Source organism: Athene cunicularia, assembly GCF_003259725.1.
Source record: "Athene cunicularia isolate RWA chromosome 10 unlocalized genomic scaffold, athCun1 chr10_part1, whole genome shotgun sequence".
NCBI classification, from domain to species: Eukaryota; Metazoa; Chordata; class Aves; order Strigiformes; family Strigidae; genus Athene; species Athene cunicularia.
Window position 1 is genome coordinate 17,176,055 of NW_020799112.1, and position 19,711 is coordinate 17,195,765.

The 19,711-nt window shown below is 39.9% G+C and overlaps 1 protein-coding gene across 3 annotated transcripts in view; it reads right to left on the minus strand.

The window, feature by feature from the left end:
* The window catches only part of TMC3 (transmembrane channel like 3), a 21,586-nt gene extending 5,053 nt beyond the window's left edge, over nt 1-16,533 (minus strand). The window contains exons 1-17 of one of the 3 annotated variants that reach the window (XM_026856295.1): nt 16,167-16,533; nt 14,822-14,965; nt 13,422-13,497; nt 10,392-10,473; nt 9,638-9,744; nt 8,494-8,592; nt 8,259-8,401; nt 6,668-6,815; nt 5,711-5,754; nt 5,384-5,531; nt 4,823-4,932; nt 4,603-4,681; nt 3,867-4,112; nt 2,140-2,268; nt 1,436-1,503; nt 1,068-1,196; nt 129-239 (exon numbers count right to left, since the gene is read on the minus strand). In XM_026856295.1, coding sequence (XP_026712096.1) covers nt 129-239; nt 1,068-1,196; nt 1,436-1,503; nt 2,140-2,268; nt 3,867-4,112; nt 4,603-4,681; nt 4,823-4,932; nt 5,384-5,531; nt 5,711-5,754; nt 6,668-6,815; nt 8,259-8,401; nt 8,494-8,592; nt 9,638-9,744; nt 10,392-10,473; nt 13,422-13,497; nt 14,822-14,965; nt 16,167-16,276 — 1,973 coding nt within the window. In that variant the 5' untranslated portion in view covers nt 16,277-16,533. Of the gene's footprint in view, nt 1-128; nt 240-1,067; nt 1,197-1,435; nt 1,504-2,139; nt 2,269-3,866; nt 4,113-4,602; nt 4,682-4,822; nt 4,933-5,383; nt 5,532-5,710; nt 5,755-6,667; nt 6,816-8,258; nt 8,402-8,493; nt 8,593-9,637; nt 9,745-10,391; nt 10,474-13,421; nt 13,498-14,821; nt 14,966-16,166 lie in introns of those variants that run through there. The other 2 variants (XM_026856296.1, XM_026856298.1) reach the window with 2 other exon arrangements.
* Between the last annotated feature and the right edge of the window lie 3,178 nt (nt 16,534-19,711).

A 19,711-nucleotide genomic window follows, 5' to 3' on the forward strand; every position in this document is an offset into this window, starting at 1 on the left:
TTTTTTTTTTTTTTTTTTTTTTTTTTTTTTTTTTTAATTGGTAATTTGGGTATTACTGAATCTGATTAATTTATTTTGAGAGGGTGAAATCAAATCTTTGCGATTTTCAGCAGTCCATTATAACATACCTGAAGGGGCCACAGCTTAAAGATGGCTTGTATCGGGCAATAGCAAAAATTGTTGGTAACATGCATAAGAACAACATGAACAGCAGCATGGCCAAGTAGAAATTATTTGATCTGCAAGAAGGCGTAACATGTTTCAGATTATACTGATCAGAGAGAAAAACAGAGGCAACATAAAAGGTGCAAGTCTGCATCTACCTAACAAGTTCAAGATCTAAATTTCGGAAAGATCAAAATCATTCTGCTATGATTAGAAAGACTGCACAGAGCCTGTTTAAACAGACTCTTAATGATGAAAATCCTATTTGCGGTGGTTTCCAGATACCACTGCTGCAGCCAGAGAACAGTTTATAGCATCCTTCTATAAAAACTGACCTTACTACAAAGTTGTGTTGGGGGAGAAAAAGCACAGTGGCAGAAGCTGATTCATCTTCAAAACATGTTGGAAATAACCGATTCTTAAGAATTAAAGATGCCCCAAATTATTTCCATTTTGAACAAACAATTAAGATATTCATCATGCTAAAAGAAAAACGGGGAAATCTGTTGTGCGATGGCAGACAAAAGCAGATACTTCATAGCTTTCAAAGAAAGAAACATCAAGAAATAGGACAACATTTAACACACACATGCAGGTTATTGTGCTCGGTCAGACCTGTATGGAAATAAAGCATTTATGTTAGGCCACCTATATGGGTCAAGGAATACTCCCCAACATATTTTTCAGTGCTTGAATATCTTTTAACTACCCCAGCTTTACAAACCCTCCGGTTTCTCAGTAACTATGTTTTTTTCACAGACTACTTCTATCAGTATTACTATCAAATTTGATCGTCAACTTTCAGAGCTAAAATCTCCTGCCATTTTGTTCCTATGCACAGAAGACATTTCCATTGTCTGCGTTCGATTCGTTCTTTATCTTTTGTTCTTATTTTGACTAACCGGGATGCTCTGAAAACCTGCTGATGGGGTACGTTACACGTTAACACAGCCCAGCTCCTCAGGTACATGAGTCCAATCAACTTGAGAACGTTGAATGCTGGTAAGCATGGCGAAAAGAAAGCTCCCATCCTGGAAAAAACAGTAGCATGTCAGTGCTCAGTGTTGCCAGAAGGAATTTTAATTGCAAAAGAACATGGGGTAAAAACAGGTAAACAACAGCTCACTATCAACAGATGATCTCTTACTATAATAAAGTATAACAGACTGTATTACCAATATCTTACTTGAGTAGGTTTCATTGGAAATAATCAGACTGACTTAGTAATCAGCCAACAAAAGTCAAGAAAAATCACTTCTGGACTACATACCAGATCATTCCTTGGTTGTAGACTAAATGTAAAACGTTCTCTGCAATTTTGAATTCTCCATATTCTGGCTACAAGAAACACAGTGTAGGATGAATACCTTATCTTAATCTTTTTTCAGCACATTTATTAGAAGCATTTGACTGAATCAGTTTGCAGACAGCACATAGCCTGAAACATCCAGATCAAATACCAATTTTCAGCAGTGGGAACACTGTAAAACCTACTCTACAGGAGCGAATTAAATAAATGAATTCCTCTCTAGTTCACTTCCTTAGTTAAGGACAAAGGACAGTCCTCAGCCTTTCATGCCAACAGCTTCTTGCTAACCAAATATTACTCACTGTAATTGTCCTAAAGGGCTGTATGCTTTCGGTTATTGTTTCTAGATAGATGTTACAGCTACAGAAAAGAGGATGTGGGGAGAAACCTCATGCCCTTTGACTCTGGGACTGCTCCATGATCTCATTTTGGGAAAGACAAAGTTTTTATTCACCATGGCACTGGGAGTAGGCTTGAGAAAAACATCCAGTCTCAGCATTTACCCTGGGCCCTCTAATTTAAACTCAGTGTGAGCTGTGCCATTATAGATGTGTGCTACCAAGAAATAATTTATCTGTTGAAAAGCTTTAAGGACATTCAATTCTAAGGAAAGGAACCTACCCACCTTCAGCACCTTAGTTTGATAAAATAAAGACTGTACTTACAAACTTGCTTTCTAGATCCCAGCACCAGCAATCGCTTAAATATCGGACGCACAATCCACGGAAAAAATCAATTAGCAGGATGCTTGCAACTGTGAAAATCATGTCGATAATTGAAAGCTTTAGCATCTCCTGAAATACATATTGTTCACACATATTGAGTCATTCTGGAAGCAAATGGACTGCATATGGCTCTTTTGCATTTGTACTTGTATTTTAGCTCAAGCTTAGTATCCTGATAAAATATTATTTGAATATATAAATAATTCCCTTTTAAGCTTTTCCTGTTTGACGTTTCCCTTACTTTGTTTTACCAAAGAACAAATATAATGAAGTTTCCAGTGTGCCTTCTATTGTTGGCAGCAATAAAATTCTAGTTATGATGGCTTCAAGCTTTCTTTTTAATGACTGTTATGAAAATTTATCTAGATAAACTGAAACAGACTATTTTTTTCTATTATACCCAATTCTTTATTATACTGATGGTTGTAATACATACTTGCTAAGTGTTTTGCAATGAGAAATGCTTATTACTCATTCAAAACCAAAACCCAATGGCAGTAGGATCATCAACCCATAAGAGACCTGTTTAGTGCTTACAAATGAATGGGGTTATTCTATATTTAATTGAGCTTTAAAATCATACAATTAAATAGAAATTATTCGATTCAAAACATCTCTAGGCTGTTCTGGGGAAAAAAAAAAAAAAATCAAAAAATCCCATGGACATCGATTCTAAAAATTTCCTAATGACTGTGCAATAGGGAGAGGGGTGTACAAGAACAAAAGTCAGGCTAATAAACCTAAGAGGAGACTTTTGCTCCAGATAATCAAATAAGACCTGTAATATTGCTCACTCTGGAACGAGGAGATCAGCAAGTCAGAAGCACTCCAGCATCATTCTTACTCTAGTGGCCTGGACATAAGTGCAACACCGACAGAGACCAAAGTACTTTGGGATCAAATGACGTCTTTTGAATGTTGTGTGGTTAAAGTTTGTCTGTATGTTTTAGTGCCACTGCTAGTCACTCACAGTAAATGCCACAAACGATGTACACTTCACATGGAGGGCAGGAAAAGGTGTTATATTAAATCTGCAGATTTTCTGCAACCTAATTGTGGGAACATGCATAGAAGGTGCTGCCGCCCGACTGGATCCATTCTTACAAACTGACAGTATTTTGAAACCTTTTGTTCTTGTCTTCTTTCTCTCCAAAGAAATGAAGAACACTGGATTCTCTAGCAGTTTACCGAGGCAAAATGAATAGAAACTTCAAAGATATTGCACATATGACCAAGTGCAAATCTCGTGCTTGGCTTGGGTCTGCATCCCCCTCTATCCAGGCAGCAATCTGAATCTGCACAGGGTGCATGTCACTGCTTATACATTTTTATAGTCATGTTTCTCTGTATCAGTTTAAAAGGATGTATCCTATTAAAATAGGATCTGTATCACACGTCTGTAGACATCTGCCTGTGCAGAGCTGGAGACAGAGACCAAAGCCTGGCAAAAGAACATCTGTACAACACTAAACACATTGCACATACTGAACAAAAAACAAAGCTCGTATCTGGGACATATCACTTTACTCTTTCGACACAATCATTAGCTAAATTCTGGAATTTATACAAAGAGAAGCTCTAAAATTGTACACAGCACAACGTGATTTTATTTTTTTGTCAAACATGCTTTAGGAATAAGTTGGTGACATAATAAAACAATTACGTACTTGACCAACATAGGTCTCCCAGCACTGATCCTGTGGGTTCTGGGTGTTATAGTTAAAGGAAACTGTTCTGTTAACCAGTGAGTCAGAGACTGTCATGCCTTGAGCGCGACTCTCTTCCAACGTGACAATGCCATTTCTCTTAATTTGTACATCAGGAATAGTTGTAGATAAATTGTCTTCTTTAGAAAGAGTTTTGGTTGCTAAGAAGGTGGTAGAATTACTTGCGTTGTTGTTAATGTCAGAGTCCTGAAATGATAAATGTCCTGAAAGCTCCTTTTTCAACTGTACATACATGCAGATGTCTGTACCTTCTACAACATACACACTTAGAGGTGTATCTTCACATATTTTCAAGCAGCAGTTAGGTGACTCAAGTGGTTGTCAATATATGGAGTCAGAAAAAACTTGTAAGGGCAGTACTGAAAGCTGATTTTAGGTAGGTGGAAATATTTGACCTAAAGCGATGGCTTTTTTTTCTTTTTTTAATAGTTAAATAATGCACAGAAATCTATTTATTGTCTTACATCAGCAGTCAAATGGATCTGGTTATCCTAAAAAACTACAAGCAGTTGTAAATGAACATTAAAAACTGAACTTTACAATCCTATGAAAATGTAATATGTTTTAATCAATTGCAAAGAAATTTTCATCTGTCTTCATATATATCACAGTAAATGGAATTCTATCTGTAAAGTCTACTCGCTTTACACATCAGAAAACATCAAGTTAAACTTACAGTGACACTCATACTGTCCACCTTATCCAGGAGAGCAATGATTAAACTGTAGAGGTTTCCCAGGTATAGAACAAGAACCCTGAAAACAAGAATTGAGTGCATCATTATCCCATTGCCTTCTCATACATCCTCTGGTTTGGCTGGATTAAAACATGTCACCAGAACACATCTCTTTCTCCCTTTCTTCCCACAGATTTTCTACACCGCATAACGCCCATACCTGGCAAGCTGGAAGCGAAGAGTAGTCCTTGGGTGATACATCTCCAGAGCCGCCACAAGTTCAAAAGCAGAGGGTGCAATCATTGTGATCAGTGACACAACTACACTTACCTACAGAACAGAAAGACACAGCGTTTTGGGAGCTTTTCATGTAGATTTTCTGTGGTACCTTGAGTGCTGATTAAAATACTGCTGATGTACATGCTTTGGTGATGGCTTTTCTTGGAGGAGATATTTTAAAAGTTATTATTGACATTAACAATAACAGTAGTTACGATGCAAAATTATAGATCTGGAATACCACTCAGGAGTCTTTACTTTGGATGTTATAGCTTTAAAGTTACTACTTTATTAATTAAAATAAAAACAATACATGGGAAATATGAAGCCAGCATCCTCCTCTTAAATGGATGAGTACCTTCTCCATCCTTACTCACTTCCTACTCTCAGTATCCACTCCTTCCTCTGAATGGAAATATTCACAGAACATTCACTATTGCTACAGAAAGCCCCGAGAAAATAATCCTACTTCTAACACAGAGGTGGCATAAAGACAGTGTACCTCATTTTTTTCCCAAAGAGTCAATTCCTTTTTGGCGCGCTCTAACCTTTGGGATCGATCCACAACAAAGTATATGATGTAAATACTTCCAGCAAGTGAGAGGAGCACAAGGATGTTTGCAATAATTCTTAAGCTTATAGTCACTGCCCTGGGGGGGGGAGAAAAAAAAAAAGAAAGAAAGAAATGACACAGGCAATACAGTAGGTTGTCCTATGAAACCCGGAGTCTTTTGTAATATGATTTTTAGAAGTACGAGACAAGCAGATTAGCACTGCTATCTGCATTGAAATAGTGCTTTGAAAAGTATCTCTGATCTTATATACATACAAATTTTTGCTTTTCTTCTTTTCCTGCTCTTCCAATATAGCTTCCTGGAAAGAAACACAGCATTACCATCTTAACAGCGTTCAGCACAAATAATGCACATATCTTTTGCAGAAGTTATCAAGTATACTAATAAAAAAACTTCACATCCTGAAAGTGTAAGCAGATAAATACTTCTCTGCCCTGCATAGCTTTTTAGGAGTGATAAGTAAGCTTAAATAGCGAAGGAGATTTGAGAAACAAATTCATCAAATACTTGCGCACTTTCAGTCATTCGGGTTCAATGGGGTACAACCAGAGGTTTACACTCCCTGATCTTTTTGCAGGATGTGCCTATAGAATTCATGTGTCAGTAATATAATACAGAACTGTCAAAAGTTATCCTCATAATAACTAAATATCAGAGTTTATTAATTTATCCTTGACACAATTTGAAGTAATTTTGTTCAATGACTTAATGAGAATCCACCGACTTTGAGAAATAAATTACTTTTGATGAAAAACACATCTGTTCTTAAATTCTCAATGGAAAACATCTGTATTTAAAGCAGTTTTCTAATATTGAGAGAGCTGTAAGATGTCCTTAGACCATTTGTTATGGAGAGATGAAATAAATGAGTATTTTCACATTGTTAACATGATTTTGATTCTATTACTCAATAAAATTGCATCACAAGCAAATTTGTTTCCAGTTATCTAACTCGTCACATACACAGTGGCATTAAATAAAACTTAGGAAGAAGAACACAGTGGCCTTCCTGGGACAGAATGACAGCATCAGCAAGTACGATGTGACTGCAATACCACACAGAAAAGTGATGCTAACCCTACCCTAGGCAAACAGATCTGTAAATGAATACCAAAACCCAACAGGAAATGCAAGGGAATGAGAGGAAAGAAATATAATTTAGAGATTAACAAACAGATCAGGTCTAAATAATTTGAAGGTCAGTTGCTCACCCTAATGCTATTAACTATGGCAGCAGCTTTGCTCTCTGCAGCCTCAGGGTTTCCTATTAAATAGTCCCAAGCACAGAACAGTCTCCAACAGAAAGTGTAATTTTCATCAGAGGCGCTTGCTAAACTCATTCTTGAGTTCTTTGCCATTCTGTAAAAAAATAACAAATATTCGACTGTTGTTAATGAAGGAAATCACTGGTTCGGTTCATAGTTTTCAGATGTCTGTGCCTTTAGAACTATGAAAAGTTTGCGGCAATTAGTGCCATTGTTGGCAGCTTTCTGAAGGAAATAAAACAGGGTGAGGTTCCGAGCATGAACTTCACTTTTGTTCTAGTGCAGAAGTGACTCATAGTGGAAGGCTGGTTTGATATTTACATTCTTTATAGCTGACAAATAAAGCAAATAAATCTCCCTAGAACTGTGGACTTAAATATATTTCAGTTCTACAACCTCCAGGTAGGATCCAGCTATAAGATACCATCACTAAGGTCACTATTACTGTGCTTACAAGCTAGTTTGGCAAAACTAGTGATCGTACACAAGATCTGATTGTTTTCTGTATTGTTTTCACCCTCAAAATACATGTTATTGTTAAATAGAAACCCAGTGCCATTTTACAGACCTCAGGAAAAAGAAAGAAACCCCCACCTACTCATCTCAGATAAGCAAAATGGCAGAATATTGCAGAGTGTAAGAAATGAAATGAAGGTCAACAGCTTATGAAAGAAAGGTCATCCAAAAGGACAACGTTGAAAGAGGAACTATAAGCAGCTAAGCAGAGAGTCAGTGAGCTAAGTCAGAAGGAGAAGAGCTAATCATATCCAGAAACTGCAGATTTGTACATCAGTTTCAAACCTATCAGTGACCCCTTGGCACAAACCAGCAGGTAGAATAAAAATAAATGGTAAGGGAAGGTTCAGCTTCAAAACAGAGTTAATACAGGCAGTGCTAAAAACGTCCCTGGACTGCAGGGTGCTGGTTAAATAGGTACCCAGAAGGGAAGAGAATGCAAATCAGGAGAGGATAGAGTGACCTTGCCGCTTCTCCAAGCATTGCCCATTCCTGGATTTATGGTCAGACTGGCAGTCTTTCTCTTTCTGCTAAGTAACTCCTACTCCTGGCCCTTCAACAGCAAAGGAATGAAGCTTATATTTGAACGTAATGCCACACACCATCTGAAACAATGTAAATTATATTACATCTAGGATGGAATTTGTATATTTGTATTTCAATAGATGGGAATAATAGTGCTGAAACCGTTACACTTAAAATACAAATTTCTGCTATAGCAATATTTATACCAGAAAAAAAGGAAAACAGGAAGGACTTCCATGAGTGTCAGACCTTACACTACACAAACACAAAGCACATATATCATCTGTGCTGCCCTCCTTTTATAGACTGTGAAACTGAAGAGAGAGCAAAGATAAGTGACAGCAAGATAAAAAGCAAGCTAGAATTAGCCTCAGTCTGCATCCCTGATATTAGCAGACTTCTATGCAGAATAAATACAGAGGAAATGGGATAAATGCCCTGTTAACTCTTGCCTGAACACACAAGCTTATGAACAGCAATGAATTGGAGGTCTTACTTCTTTAAGAGAATGATGAAGCTGTAAGCAAACACTGCCATTCCAACGAGGAAGTAGGCAAGGGGCAGCCGATACCCAGCTTTCCCAATCTTCCTGTCATGACCGTAGTAACCGTAAAACAAAACAGAGTACTGGAGGTAGCCCTGCAAAGACCAGAGCCCTTAAGTAAGAGCAGGAACTAGTGATTATAAGACAACAGCAATAGCAAAACAATAAAGAGTGGTTTTAGCCTTGCCCCTAGTGACCAGATGGTGTCCAGATCTTGAGCAGATGCAAGATGCTCCTTGGGGATGGTCTTGCTGACTGTGCTGCCGAACGGGGCTCCGGCCAGGAGCTGGGAAAGAGAGAGATGGTGTCAGGAGCTGTGCGAGCCCGTCGGACCTGGGGCTGCACAGCAGAACCCACCACCAGCCGCCCGCCTGCCCCCGTGATACGATTAGGACAACGAGTATTGGGTCATTCCTTGTCCTAAACCAGAAACTCCATGAGAAATCCTGCATTTTTAATTTTTTTTTGCTGCCTGTGGTCTACCTATGAGGAAATTTGGTGCTCTGTAGACATCTTCAAAATGGCCGAGAAATTAAAAGAGAGATTAACTGAAACCACTACCAAAATAGCTTTAAAAGTTATCTTTGTTTTCATTTAAGTTTTTTTAAAATTAAAGATGACAGTGTTTGATCTTGAAATGGTATTTCAAGATTAAATCTACTTTTCCTTAAAAAAGTAAAAGATCGAAGTGAATAACTTTTCTATTTCACAGTTTACTTTTTTGTTTGTTTTGTGGGTGCTTACTTTTTTTTTTTTTTACTTTAGCCAATGAGATGAATAATCAGATATGTCCATGTTTTCTCATAACGTTATTAAAGCACAGGATGAGGGAAAATAATATATATTAATAATTTAACAAAGTTAACAATAACCTTACTTACAATGCAAGAACTGAACAAAGTTGCGGCTGTTCAGAACTTCTAGAAAATTATTTCTAATGGACAATAATCCAGAGTGTGCAGAGGAAGGTTATGTTTTTCTGTCTGTAAATGACACTAACAGAGTCATTTGGTGTAACAGAGTACTTGAGTGTACTCAACACCAACTATAGCTTTCAGGATTTGGTTCTCCATTTTAGTAATCGGATACAAACATATTCTGTAAAAGCATTAGTACCAATGTTGACAAAATATAATCTCTAACACTAATAGCAAAAATATCTCATCCTTTGGCAGAAGAAAACCTCTTAAGAGGGGAGTTTATTTTAAATAATTCATCTGAAATTGTACATTTCAAATTGATATATGCCTTTAAGTGTGGCATTAGTTTAATTCGGAAAGAAAAGTGCCACAATAAGCATTTTTTTATAAACATGAGCAACATGTTCTTACCTCTGGTAAGACTACAAATGCTCCCGTCATTATAGTAAGCACAATATTGATTCCAAATAGCCATCTCAAGAAGATGAAGTAAGAGGCAACGCCAGACCCAAAATGACCTTAAACCACAGAAAATAGTTATCTGAGCTACCCATTCTTATAAAAGCTCATATTATTTATGCATGAGATATTATTTGAATAATAAAAGAAAAACCTCTCTTATTCACAGCGAAGTAGAGAAAAATGTTAACATGTCACTGAGGAAAATACAATTCCAACACAAAGTCTGTTGGAGAAGTCTCATGATTACCAGCAGCGTTTACGCAAGAAGCTGCTAAACTGGGTGACATCATGCATCCATTTCCCTTTCCCGCTGAAGCACGGAGCTATAACCTGACTGCTGGTGCAATGTTAAGGGCTGCTGTAATTCAATTCAAAGACTCAAGGGCTGATGATGCAGGTTACAACCACACTTAACCCTGGGCAGATCTGGAGATGCTGGTCCGAGGATGCCGCCCCATGGACTATATATAAACTATAACCAAATCTTGCTGCATTTTCAGAATCACAATGAGACAAGTTTAACTTTTTAAAAGTTACCCCCACTAACCATAAATGAAAACTGTGCAATGTCTAAGGCACCGGGAAAAGAAGAAAAAGCAGTTTCAAACAAAAATGTCACCGCTGAAAGTTTACATTACCTCTCTCCCAAATATTATTTTATCAAGTGCTTTCCTGTTCAATCGCATTAAATCTTTATACTTACTCTCGATTTTCTTTATTCTCATTTCCCAAGGAATAAAGATTACGACAAAATTATATGCAAGTCGAATAAACTTCCTCCAAAGCTGAGAAAAAAAGGAGAGAAATGAGAAAGATGACATTCCCACATGTAAAAAAAAAAAAAAAAAAAAAAAAAAAAAAGAAATGCACGGTATTTTGCTCATGTCTCTTTCATCTCGTATCACAAGAAATATTACAAACACTAACTACTAAGATCTTTGAGAACGTCTCTGGGTAAGGGGGGCAAAGCAAACCATGGTGGGTTTTAGAAACACATAAAATGGGGGGGGCACAAGGGGTCCTTGGCCAAATACCAACAAAGATGGGAGAGGGCACCCTTTATACACCTCCGAGGGTACAGTCAGGAGCTGCCACTCTACACCTTTTACACGTCAAGACCATGAGGAACCAACAGAGGGAAGCCGATGGGTGCAGTTCCCTGACGCCTCCTCCCTGGGTGGGGGCTGTGGAGGGGAGGAACTGCAGAGAAGGGCCAGGCAGTGGCTCCGGGCAGCACAAGTCATCCAAGCGGGGTATTGCCAGGACACTTAGCCTCTGAGTAATTTATGAGGGAATTCTGCCATGCTACACATAATAAATTTGCTTTCCTGGACAAACAAAATGGACAACTATCTTCAAATTTAAGAGAAGCATAATGCCTTAGAGGAAACTTCCTTAGGGGAAGAAAAAAGCTTTTGTATTAAACAGTAGCGAATTCAACTATCGTCTTCTCAGCTCCATGTCTTAACAGCTGACACGTGCAGAAAACCTGTGTTGAGACTTTATTCAACCTCCATTTATTGCACGGTCAGAGGAAAGCATCTGCACACAGTGGGGTGTGAATATGCATGGGGGAGAAGAAACAAAACCTGCATCTGCGAAACTGCGCTGGTTCTGGATTTGTTGAATTAGAGCTACAATTTTATAGTATCAACAGGAAAATAATATTTGTATATTATGCATTATAAAGTATTTTTAGTACAGCTAGATATTAAAAAAAAAACCCTATATCTTAGGCAGCAGCAGTGTCAATAGTTTATCATGTAATCTAATCTCCTAAAACAAAAGAGGAGTAAATAACATTTTAATTACTGGATATATCGTCAACGTCTTTGGCCAAAGTTAATTAATTTTTATGGTGGTGTGGTACTTCATTGCATGAACGGGAACTATTTTAATGGAACAAAGAAACTGTAGGTGCTGGGAATTGCATGGGAATTGCCGGGGTTGCTATTTTCATTTGAAAACAGGGTTCGCAAGGCAGAGGAAGGAATCGAGCAGCTTGTGCCAGTTGCACTGCAGATTTGCAAAGTACACAAAGAAGTCCATGTGGGAGTAGTATTTGTTCAAATTATAATTAGATAGCTATCACCTCTTTTCCTGCCTACTGCATACCTGAACAGATAACTTAGAATGCAGAGTATGGGCATCTGGCATTAATTGCAAATATGAACATATACAATGCAAACAAAAAATAATTGAACTGAAAAGGAAAATACTTTCAGTGTCAAAACAGCAAGAGGTATTTTAACTTGAATGTTCATAAATAGCAGCATGAATGGATTGCCCAATTATGAATAGGGTGTATTTTGCCAATTTAAAAACCTTAGTTAAAAATGTATAAACTTACAGCTGCATTTTGGTTTTAGCACATGTTCAACCCTTGAGTTCTTAATTTTGATGACATCGGGCTTGTTTTGCCATGCTACAATTTTTGTCTCCTTGGTCACCATGCTATTTTCTGAGAAAATACATGAAAATGAAGTCCTTCCAATTTAAATAAAATTTAAAAAGCGCAACTCATTCTGTTGCATTTACTGAATTTAGCCTTGATGTAAAGGCTGTATTCCCTAATTTGTGCTAGGAAAAAAGAATACAGTTCCCCTACACATAATGAGTGCTGTTAATTAACTGCTGAATTACATCCCTATACTGTATGTCTTCAAGCAAATACACACAATAGAAGCCATTAGGTTAGATACAAACTTTAATTCATTGTGAACTCTAAGTTTTTTTTTTTTTTTTTTTTTTTTTTTTTTTTAAATAGGAAAGGGAATATGAACAAGCAATGAGTCCAATCTCTGCTTTACTAACGTGTATTGCAGACCCTTAGCACTTCTCTTTCTAGTGATCATCCTAGTTCCACTCAAGTCAAAGGCAAAGACCAGTATTTATTATAACAGGATTTGTTACTTCCACACATGACAAGACAGAACAAGGAAAAAAAAAGACCCTTTCCTACCTTGAAAAGGAGTATTTTAACCTTTGCTGTGGGCCAACATAGCAGAATGACAGATACATATGCAGCCTTTCACTTGTTCACATGAATAAAACATGAATCTTACTGTTACAAGCCTGCCTTTTTGAATTAAGTTACTCAGTAAGTCTACTCATTATGATGACAAAAATGTTCTTGACTGCTTAGATGACCAAAGATCTCTCTTGCTTGCATATTAGTGACAATTTCCTACATGTTCCTAATTTCCAGAAATTAGGGCCAGAATCTATTTTCACCGATGTAAGTAGATTTGTTAAGATCAGATTCAAATCCTTTGACTATTATGCAAGCAAAACCCTTCTTTAACAATGTATTTACCATAAGCTTTTGTAGGATTTTCTTCCAAACTAAAAGCTAGACACGTTTTTCATAGTAAACTATTGAACTATGGCCCCAGAGTCTGGTGAAATAGCTCTCAGAGAAAACTGGTATTGTGTTGCTGGTATCCCGTTCCCATCACCCCCTCTAGCAGGCATCAATATTTGTAGATTATTTGAGAAGGACGCTTATACTGCGTTAATAGAAGGACATCCATCCTTCAACACATCAAATTAGTCTGCAAAAATGTAATTACTGCATTCACAATTAAAAAAAAAAAAAAAGAAAAATATTTTAACTGCTTTTTCCTCCTTCTACAGAGTTCCTGAGCTGGAGATCAGGATAGCATAGCAAACATATGTCTCTGTAAATGAAAACTACAGAAAGGAGCTGTGATTTAAGGAAAAGCAGCTATACCTCTGCACCAGCGGCTTGGTAACCTCTTGTTCTAGTGAGCCTCCCTTCGTACTTCAGCACGATCTCCTTTGCCTGTCTGCACAAGAAGGTGGAAATTCATTCTACAGTGATCCTGCTACTTGGAGCCCCTTATTCTGCACAAGCAGTAACTAATGAAGTTGTCAGATGCTTTGAAATACCATCGTGGACTGTCTCACCATAAAATCCGTATCCAGGCAAAGCTTTTTTTCTTTTCCTATTGAGATTTTTACTGACACTTTAAAACCACTGAGATTTTTGTCTGAGAAAACTCAGTATTCGAAACTCTGACTGCAGGGAGAGTTTTCTATTTCTCTCATTTGTTTTCTCTATCTTTTTGGTTCAAAGTCTTTCTTTTAAAATGACACGACTCAAATGACTAAAATAAAAATATCCCCATTACTGTCAGGCTAATCTCATGTGGATACTAACACCTCTTCTGCAAATATCGTGTAGCACTCTTGTAAGACACAAATAGGTGCACATTCACTGGTCTTATGGAGTCTCTGAACTCAGCAGAAGGTGGATGGGGGCCACCAAAATCTCATCAACAGGAGCAGGAAGGCAGCAAGTCACAGACTCTGCCTGAGAGAGGAAAATCTCTCTTTGCTTCCAAGATTACAAAAGGGCTCTACTGCTGGTAGGGATTCCTTACCACTAAAATACCATCCCAGCATCATACTTTTAGGAGCAAGATGCCAGATGAAAAGGAAAAATAAAGCAAAGAGATCACGCTGCGAAAGACCCGACAAAATTTAGACAGATGACTCAAAGAGTTAGGCACCCACTCTTTGACTGTAAATTTGGAATTATGAATATAATAATTGCAATCTTAAAATGTGAAGCATGTTATTATTAAAGTGAATGTACCTTTGAAACCTACAAGTGTCCAGTATTTACTGCCATTTACAATATATTACCTGAAATTCTGACCAGCTTCTGTTCTCATACCATGCCATCATCGCATGCAATTACCTTGAAAATGGCAGACTGGTTTTCCTTTCTGGGACAGTGAAACAGTTTACGTTAAAAATTGATTACAGAGTATTACCAACAGCCTTTCCTTAGGCCGCTGAATAGATAACACACTCTTTTAATAGTTAATAGCCAAAGCATGATTTCTTGCTCTCTTCTGTACAGTGACTGTCTAACGGGAGCCACAGGCACACATCGGAGACAACTTCACCTGCAGACTTCCACCCCGAGGCTGCTGCCTTCAGCCAGCGCTCAGATCTTGTCCGATCATCCTCATGGCATGCTTTCCCAGCAGCTCTTAATCATTTCTGTGTATAACCCCTTCTAGCTTACACTGAGAAACTTCTGAGGCTGGAAGCACTTGTCACAGTCAGTGAGCCCGAAAGCTTTCGTGCAAACACCTTTACCTGAGCGCCCTCAGCTTCTGCCTCATCGGCCATGGCCGGCAGCGGATGTTGGACATAATCTCCTTCTGATACTGGATGTTCTGAAAGATCTGCTCTGGGTCGTGGCTCTCAGCCTGCTCTTCACCGATATCGTCATCCGAGTTGCTGGCAACGCAGCGCACACCCCACAAGAGGGAAAACAAGACAAATGATTCCCATTCGGGTCCCAAGCAAACTATTGATTTGCACAGGATCCATCCCATTAGAGCAACACAACAGCGGTGAGCTAAGGAACTTGCATGACCTTATTGTTTTAAAGTTGATGAAGCCCCACCAGTTATAAATTATCCCCACTCCCCCCTACGAACCCCAGGCTTTCCTCTCCAAGCATTTCCAGCCGTACAGCTTGTACAACATGCTAGCAAGACACTTTATGTATTTTTCTGGAACAAAATGCTGTCTAAATAGCAAGAGCACTTCACATTCATTTATTCACCAGGTGGTGTTGGCCTTTTGTTTTGATTGTAATACTGATAAAATATTTTCTCATTAGAACGGGGGGAACAGATGCTTGGCTTGCAGTCACTGTTCCCTGCCGAGGGGGATGGGAGTGTGGGACCCTGCACACCAAGAATTACCTATCCCTGTAAAAAGATTCATGTGCTTTGATGCAGATTTCCGTGGATGATTATTAAATCATCTTTTCTGATGCTGTCACCACATTTGCTAAGCTGCAGCTCTCACAATTCCCTGTTTGAAGCAGGGCATTGTATATGAAAGAGCAGCAATATTCATTCTTGCAGAGGCTTAGGTCTGAAAACCTGCGGTGACTGTTTCCCCCTGAATGAAGAGATCCGAAGCACTATAACAACCACCAGCTAGGAATTTTTCTAATTGTATTGCTATGTACTTTTTAGGAAAGTTCCCTGCAATTTTTGCTGAAAAAGCATCACCTTTTAATCACTTAGAAATAAATCATAACCTAAACCATGCCTTGTAAGAACATTCAAAGGACATACTTCATCAGACCACTGATCCATCAGTCCACAGTCCTGTCACCTTGGTCACAGGGGACATTCAAGGGAAATACATCATTACACAGTGAAAGTAGAGAGATTTCTTACCCTGCTATACCCCGAACTCATTGGAGTTACACTGTTTAATGTACAGTGTTTATGTTGCAGTATGAAACATGACTTTTGTGAAAATAAAAGAGGTTTGAACTACATCTAGAGAGAAGAGTGATTTCTTTCTGATGCTCCTTCCGCGTTACCACACTCTGTCTAAATGAAAGTGAAAAGACAAGATCCCACTTCTGTGCCAGACAAGTCAGATGTGCACTTCAGGGGAGAGGAGGGTCTCTTACCTGTGGGGTGGCTCCTGGTAGGTGTAAATGCCAGCGTGCCGCTTCACCGTTCGATACTTTTTGCAGGACTTGGCAGTTTTTACTGCAGGAGAGCCCGTTGCTGCTGCCATGGTGGCAGCTGCCGCCCGCACCAGGTGAAACTCTGCTGCGCTAGAAGGAAGCCTTTAGCTTGCTGGTCAGATGTCTCATAAGCAGCCAAATGTTATTAAGCAGAGAGCAGCGAGCGACTGCGAGCCCTGCAGAGCAGAGGATTGCTGCTCCAGCGTGGAGAGGACCTCTGCCTGGCAGTGCCTGCATGCCTTAAAGCGGCAGTGCATAGTAGCCCCTGCCAGGGCGCTGCTGAGAGAGATGCCCAGGAGCGAGGCAGGGGAGCAGAGTCCAAGGGTGGGCCAGATGTGGGCTTTAATTCAAAGCCACGTTCCCCTCGTCGTGGATGAGGTGTTCCGTCAAAGCGCCATCCCACCGCACCACGCCGGCCTGCTCTGGGTGATGTTTCCATTGAATGACGGATGTACTGTCGATATCTTTGCTTTACGGGCTTGAGAGAATAGTCTCACTTGGGTAAAGTGAGACAGTTTGCATTTTGGCCTTTACTGACAGGGAAAAATAAGGCATCATTCTCCCACAGGACTTCAGATCCTCTCCCTGATGGAATGTGGGGCTGCTGCTTTACTGGGCCCTGGCCCCAACTTCTCCACATGACCTCCGTTCGTTATACTTAAATTTACACCTTTTCTTTTGGAACTATCAAAATACCTACTATTTAGACAATTACAGATTACAAAGTAATTCACTTTTTCTTGATATTTTTGATATCTTAGTTATGCTCAAGTCCATTAATTACCATACAACCTTTAACATTTACAATAATCATTGCCTAGATTACTGATTATAATAAAGGTTATCCCTAGAGCTAAACTCCTGGAAAACATTGCCATCTGATGCTCATTTCCCATTTCTTCAGCTCTACTACTTAACTGATTTTATTACAAAAAATAATTTAATAGATACTAAAAGCTTATTTAACACAGAGAATCACTTAAAAGACAACAAATGGACTGGTGCTGTGAGCTCAAGAACCCTTTATTAAATAACTATTCTCTCTCTCTCTCTCTCACTTTCTCTATGTCCTGGGCCAAAATCTTGCATTTTCAGGCCTCATTTTCCATCCTTAAAAAAGGATAATGCCTTTGCATTTCACTGAAATGACGCACCCAGTGCCTATTAGACGATGCTTACGTATTATTAAGTCATTAACAATCAACATATGGGCATGAACTTCCTAATTCACTCGAAGTATTCGTGTACATGATAAAACTGATTGTAAACCACAAGTGTTCAGTTTTGAATGTCTCACAACCAACATACAGTAGGGGTTAGTTTTCATTCAGTTTACATCTACTCAAAAAGTTATCCATCCATTTAAACCAAGATTAACTTCTGGGCGACTGACATGGTGTACTTGCCAGCAGTTGTATTTTCATAACAGAAAGTCCCCTGACAGAGTTCTTACAGTCCGCTCCACCACCACCTCTCTGTCAGCACCTCTGCCATACTGGTGTTGGGCAGTCGGGACAGAATAGCCTGTTCCAGGTTTTTCTGGGACCAAGGCAGCTGAAGAACTTGACACAAGGTCAAGGGAATTTCCTGTGCCTTTTTCCATCACAGGAGTTGTGGTTATTCTGGGTCACTGTACTGGGTTCGTGTGGCAAGGTTTCGGTAGTGGGGGGCTACAGGGGTGGTTCCCATGAGAAGCTGCCAGAAGCTTCCCCCGTGTCCCATAGAGCCAACGCCAGGTGGCTGCAGGATGGACCCGCTGCTGGCCAGGGCTGAGCCCGTCAGCAATGGTGTTAGCGCCTCTGGGATAACAGATTTAATAAGGGGGAAAAAAAACCTGCACAACAGTAATTGCAGCTGAAGAGAGGAGTGAGAATACGTGAGAGAAACAACTCTGCAGCCCCCAAGGTCAGTGGAGCAGGAGGTGCTCCAGGGGCTGGAGCAGAGATTCCCCTGCACCTGTGCCCTGTGCCCATGGGGGTCCACGGGGGAGCAGAGACCCACCTGCAGCCCGGGGGGACCCCACACGGAGCAGGTGGGTGCCCGAAGGAGGCTGTGACCCCGTGGGAAGCCCACGCTGGGGCAGGCTCCTGGCAATGCTGTGGACGCGTGGAGAGAGGAGCCCACGCTGGAGCAGGTTCACTGGCAGCACTTGTGACCCCGTGGGGGACCCACGCTGGAGCAGTTCACGGAGAGCTGCAGCCCATGGAAAGGACTCACGTTAGAGGACTGTCTCCTGTGGGAGGGCCCCGCGCAGGAGGAGAGCGTGAGGAGTCCTCCCCTGAGGAGGAAGGAGCAGCAGAGACGTGTGATGAACTGACAGCAACCCCCATTCCCTGTCCCCCTGCACTGCCTGGGGGGAAGAGGTGAAGAAATCAGGATTAAAGCTGAGCCTGGGCAGAAGGGAGGGGTGGAGGGAAGGTATTTTAAGATTTGTTTTATTTCTCATTACCCTACTCTGATTGGCAATAAATTAAGTTACTTTTCCTAAGCCGAGTCTCTTTTGTCTGTGACAGCTGAGGGGGGTAGTGATAAAGCAGCCTTGGTGGGCACACGGCATCCAGCCAAGGCCAACCCACCACAGTCACATTATTATAACAGAACAAAACAGACCAAGAAAACTTGATACGAATAGTTTCTACGGCCATCACTTGATGCTGAGAGTGTGGGAGAGAAAGGAAGAGTTTAGAGAGAGTTTTCACTTGTTCCTAACTTGGTATTTTCTCTCCTTAATAGCTCTGTGCACGATGCAGCAAGGCTTTCATTTACATAAATCATGGTCTGTTGTAGTTAACTTTTATTTGCAGCCTCTGACAAGAAAGAACATTCAGTTCTCTCTGCTACATTTCCTATAGAGAACAGCACAGGCTGCTTTTTCTCTCTGTCCTGAGTTAATCTAAAACACAGCATCTTGCTGAGAAATTTTACTTTTCCATGATCAGGGTTCTGTCCATTGTGCTACACTTAATTAAATAACTACAGGGCTAAGTAGTCACAAACCTCATTATTTATAGTCTGAGAGTCACTTGTATGGTTTTACAGTTTTCAAAATTTGGTGTAATTCACTCCACACTTTTTAGATGACGTGGCAGGACCAGATAAAGATGACTCCGCACTTCAGAAATGGAGCCAGTAGTAAAGCCCAGATCTCCAGGTGTATTTTGATTGAAGCCTCCCCAGAAATCTTGAGAGTTCCATTAGGAAAGGCAGAAAAGCACCAAAATGGTAGCAAAATACCTCTAATGCCCCTGTTCAGAGTTCAGTAAATCTAAGCAGCTGTATTCTTCACTACCCATTTCACTCCCCCTTTTGTCACATATGCGTAACTTTTAAACCTAGTAAAAACCATTCATGGAAACACCACTTAGCCATGCTCTACTTACTGCACGGACTTTTCTGTGAGCTGAACTTGCTAGTCCCAACTCCATTCTGAGCAGCTCTTGTACGTGCCTCTGGTAGCCACAGTAGAGACTAAAGTGTTCGGGCTC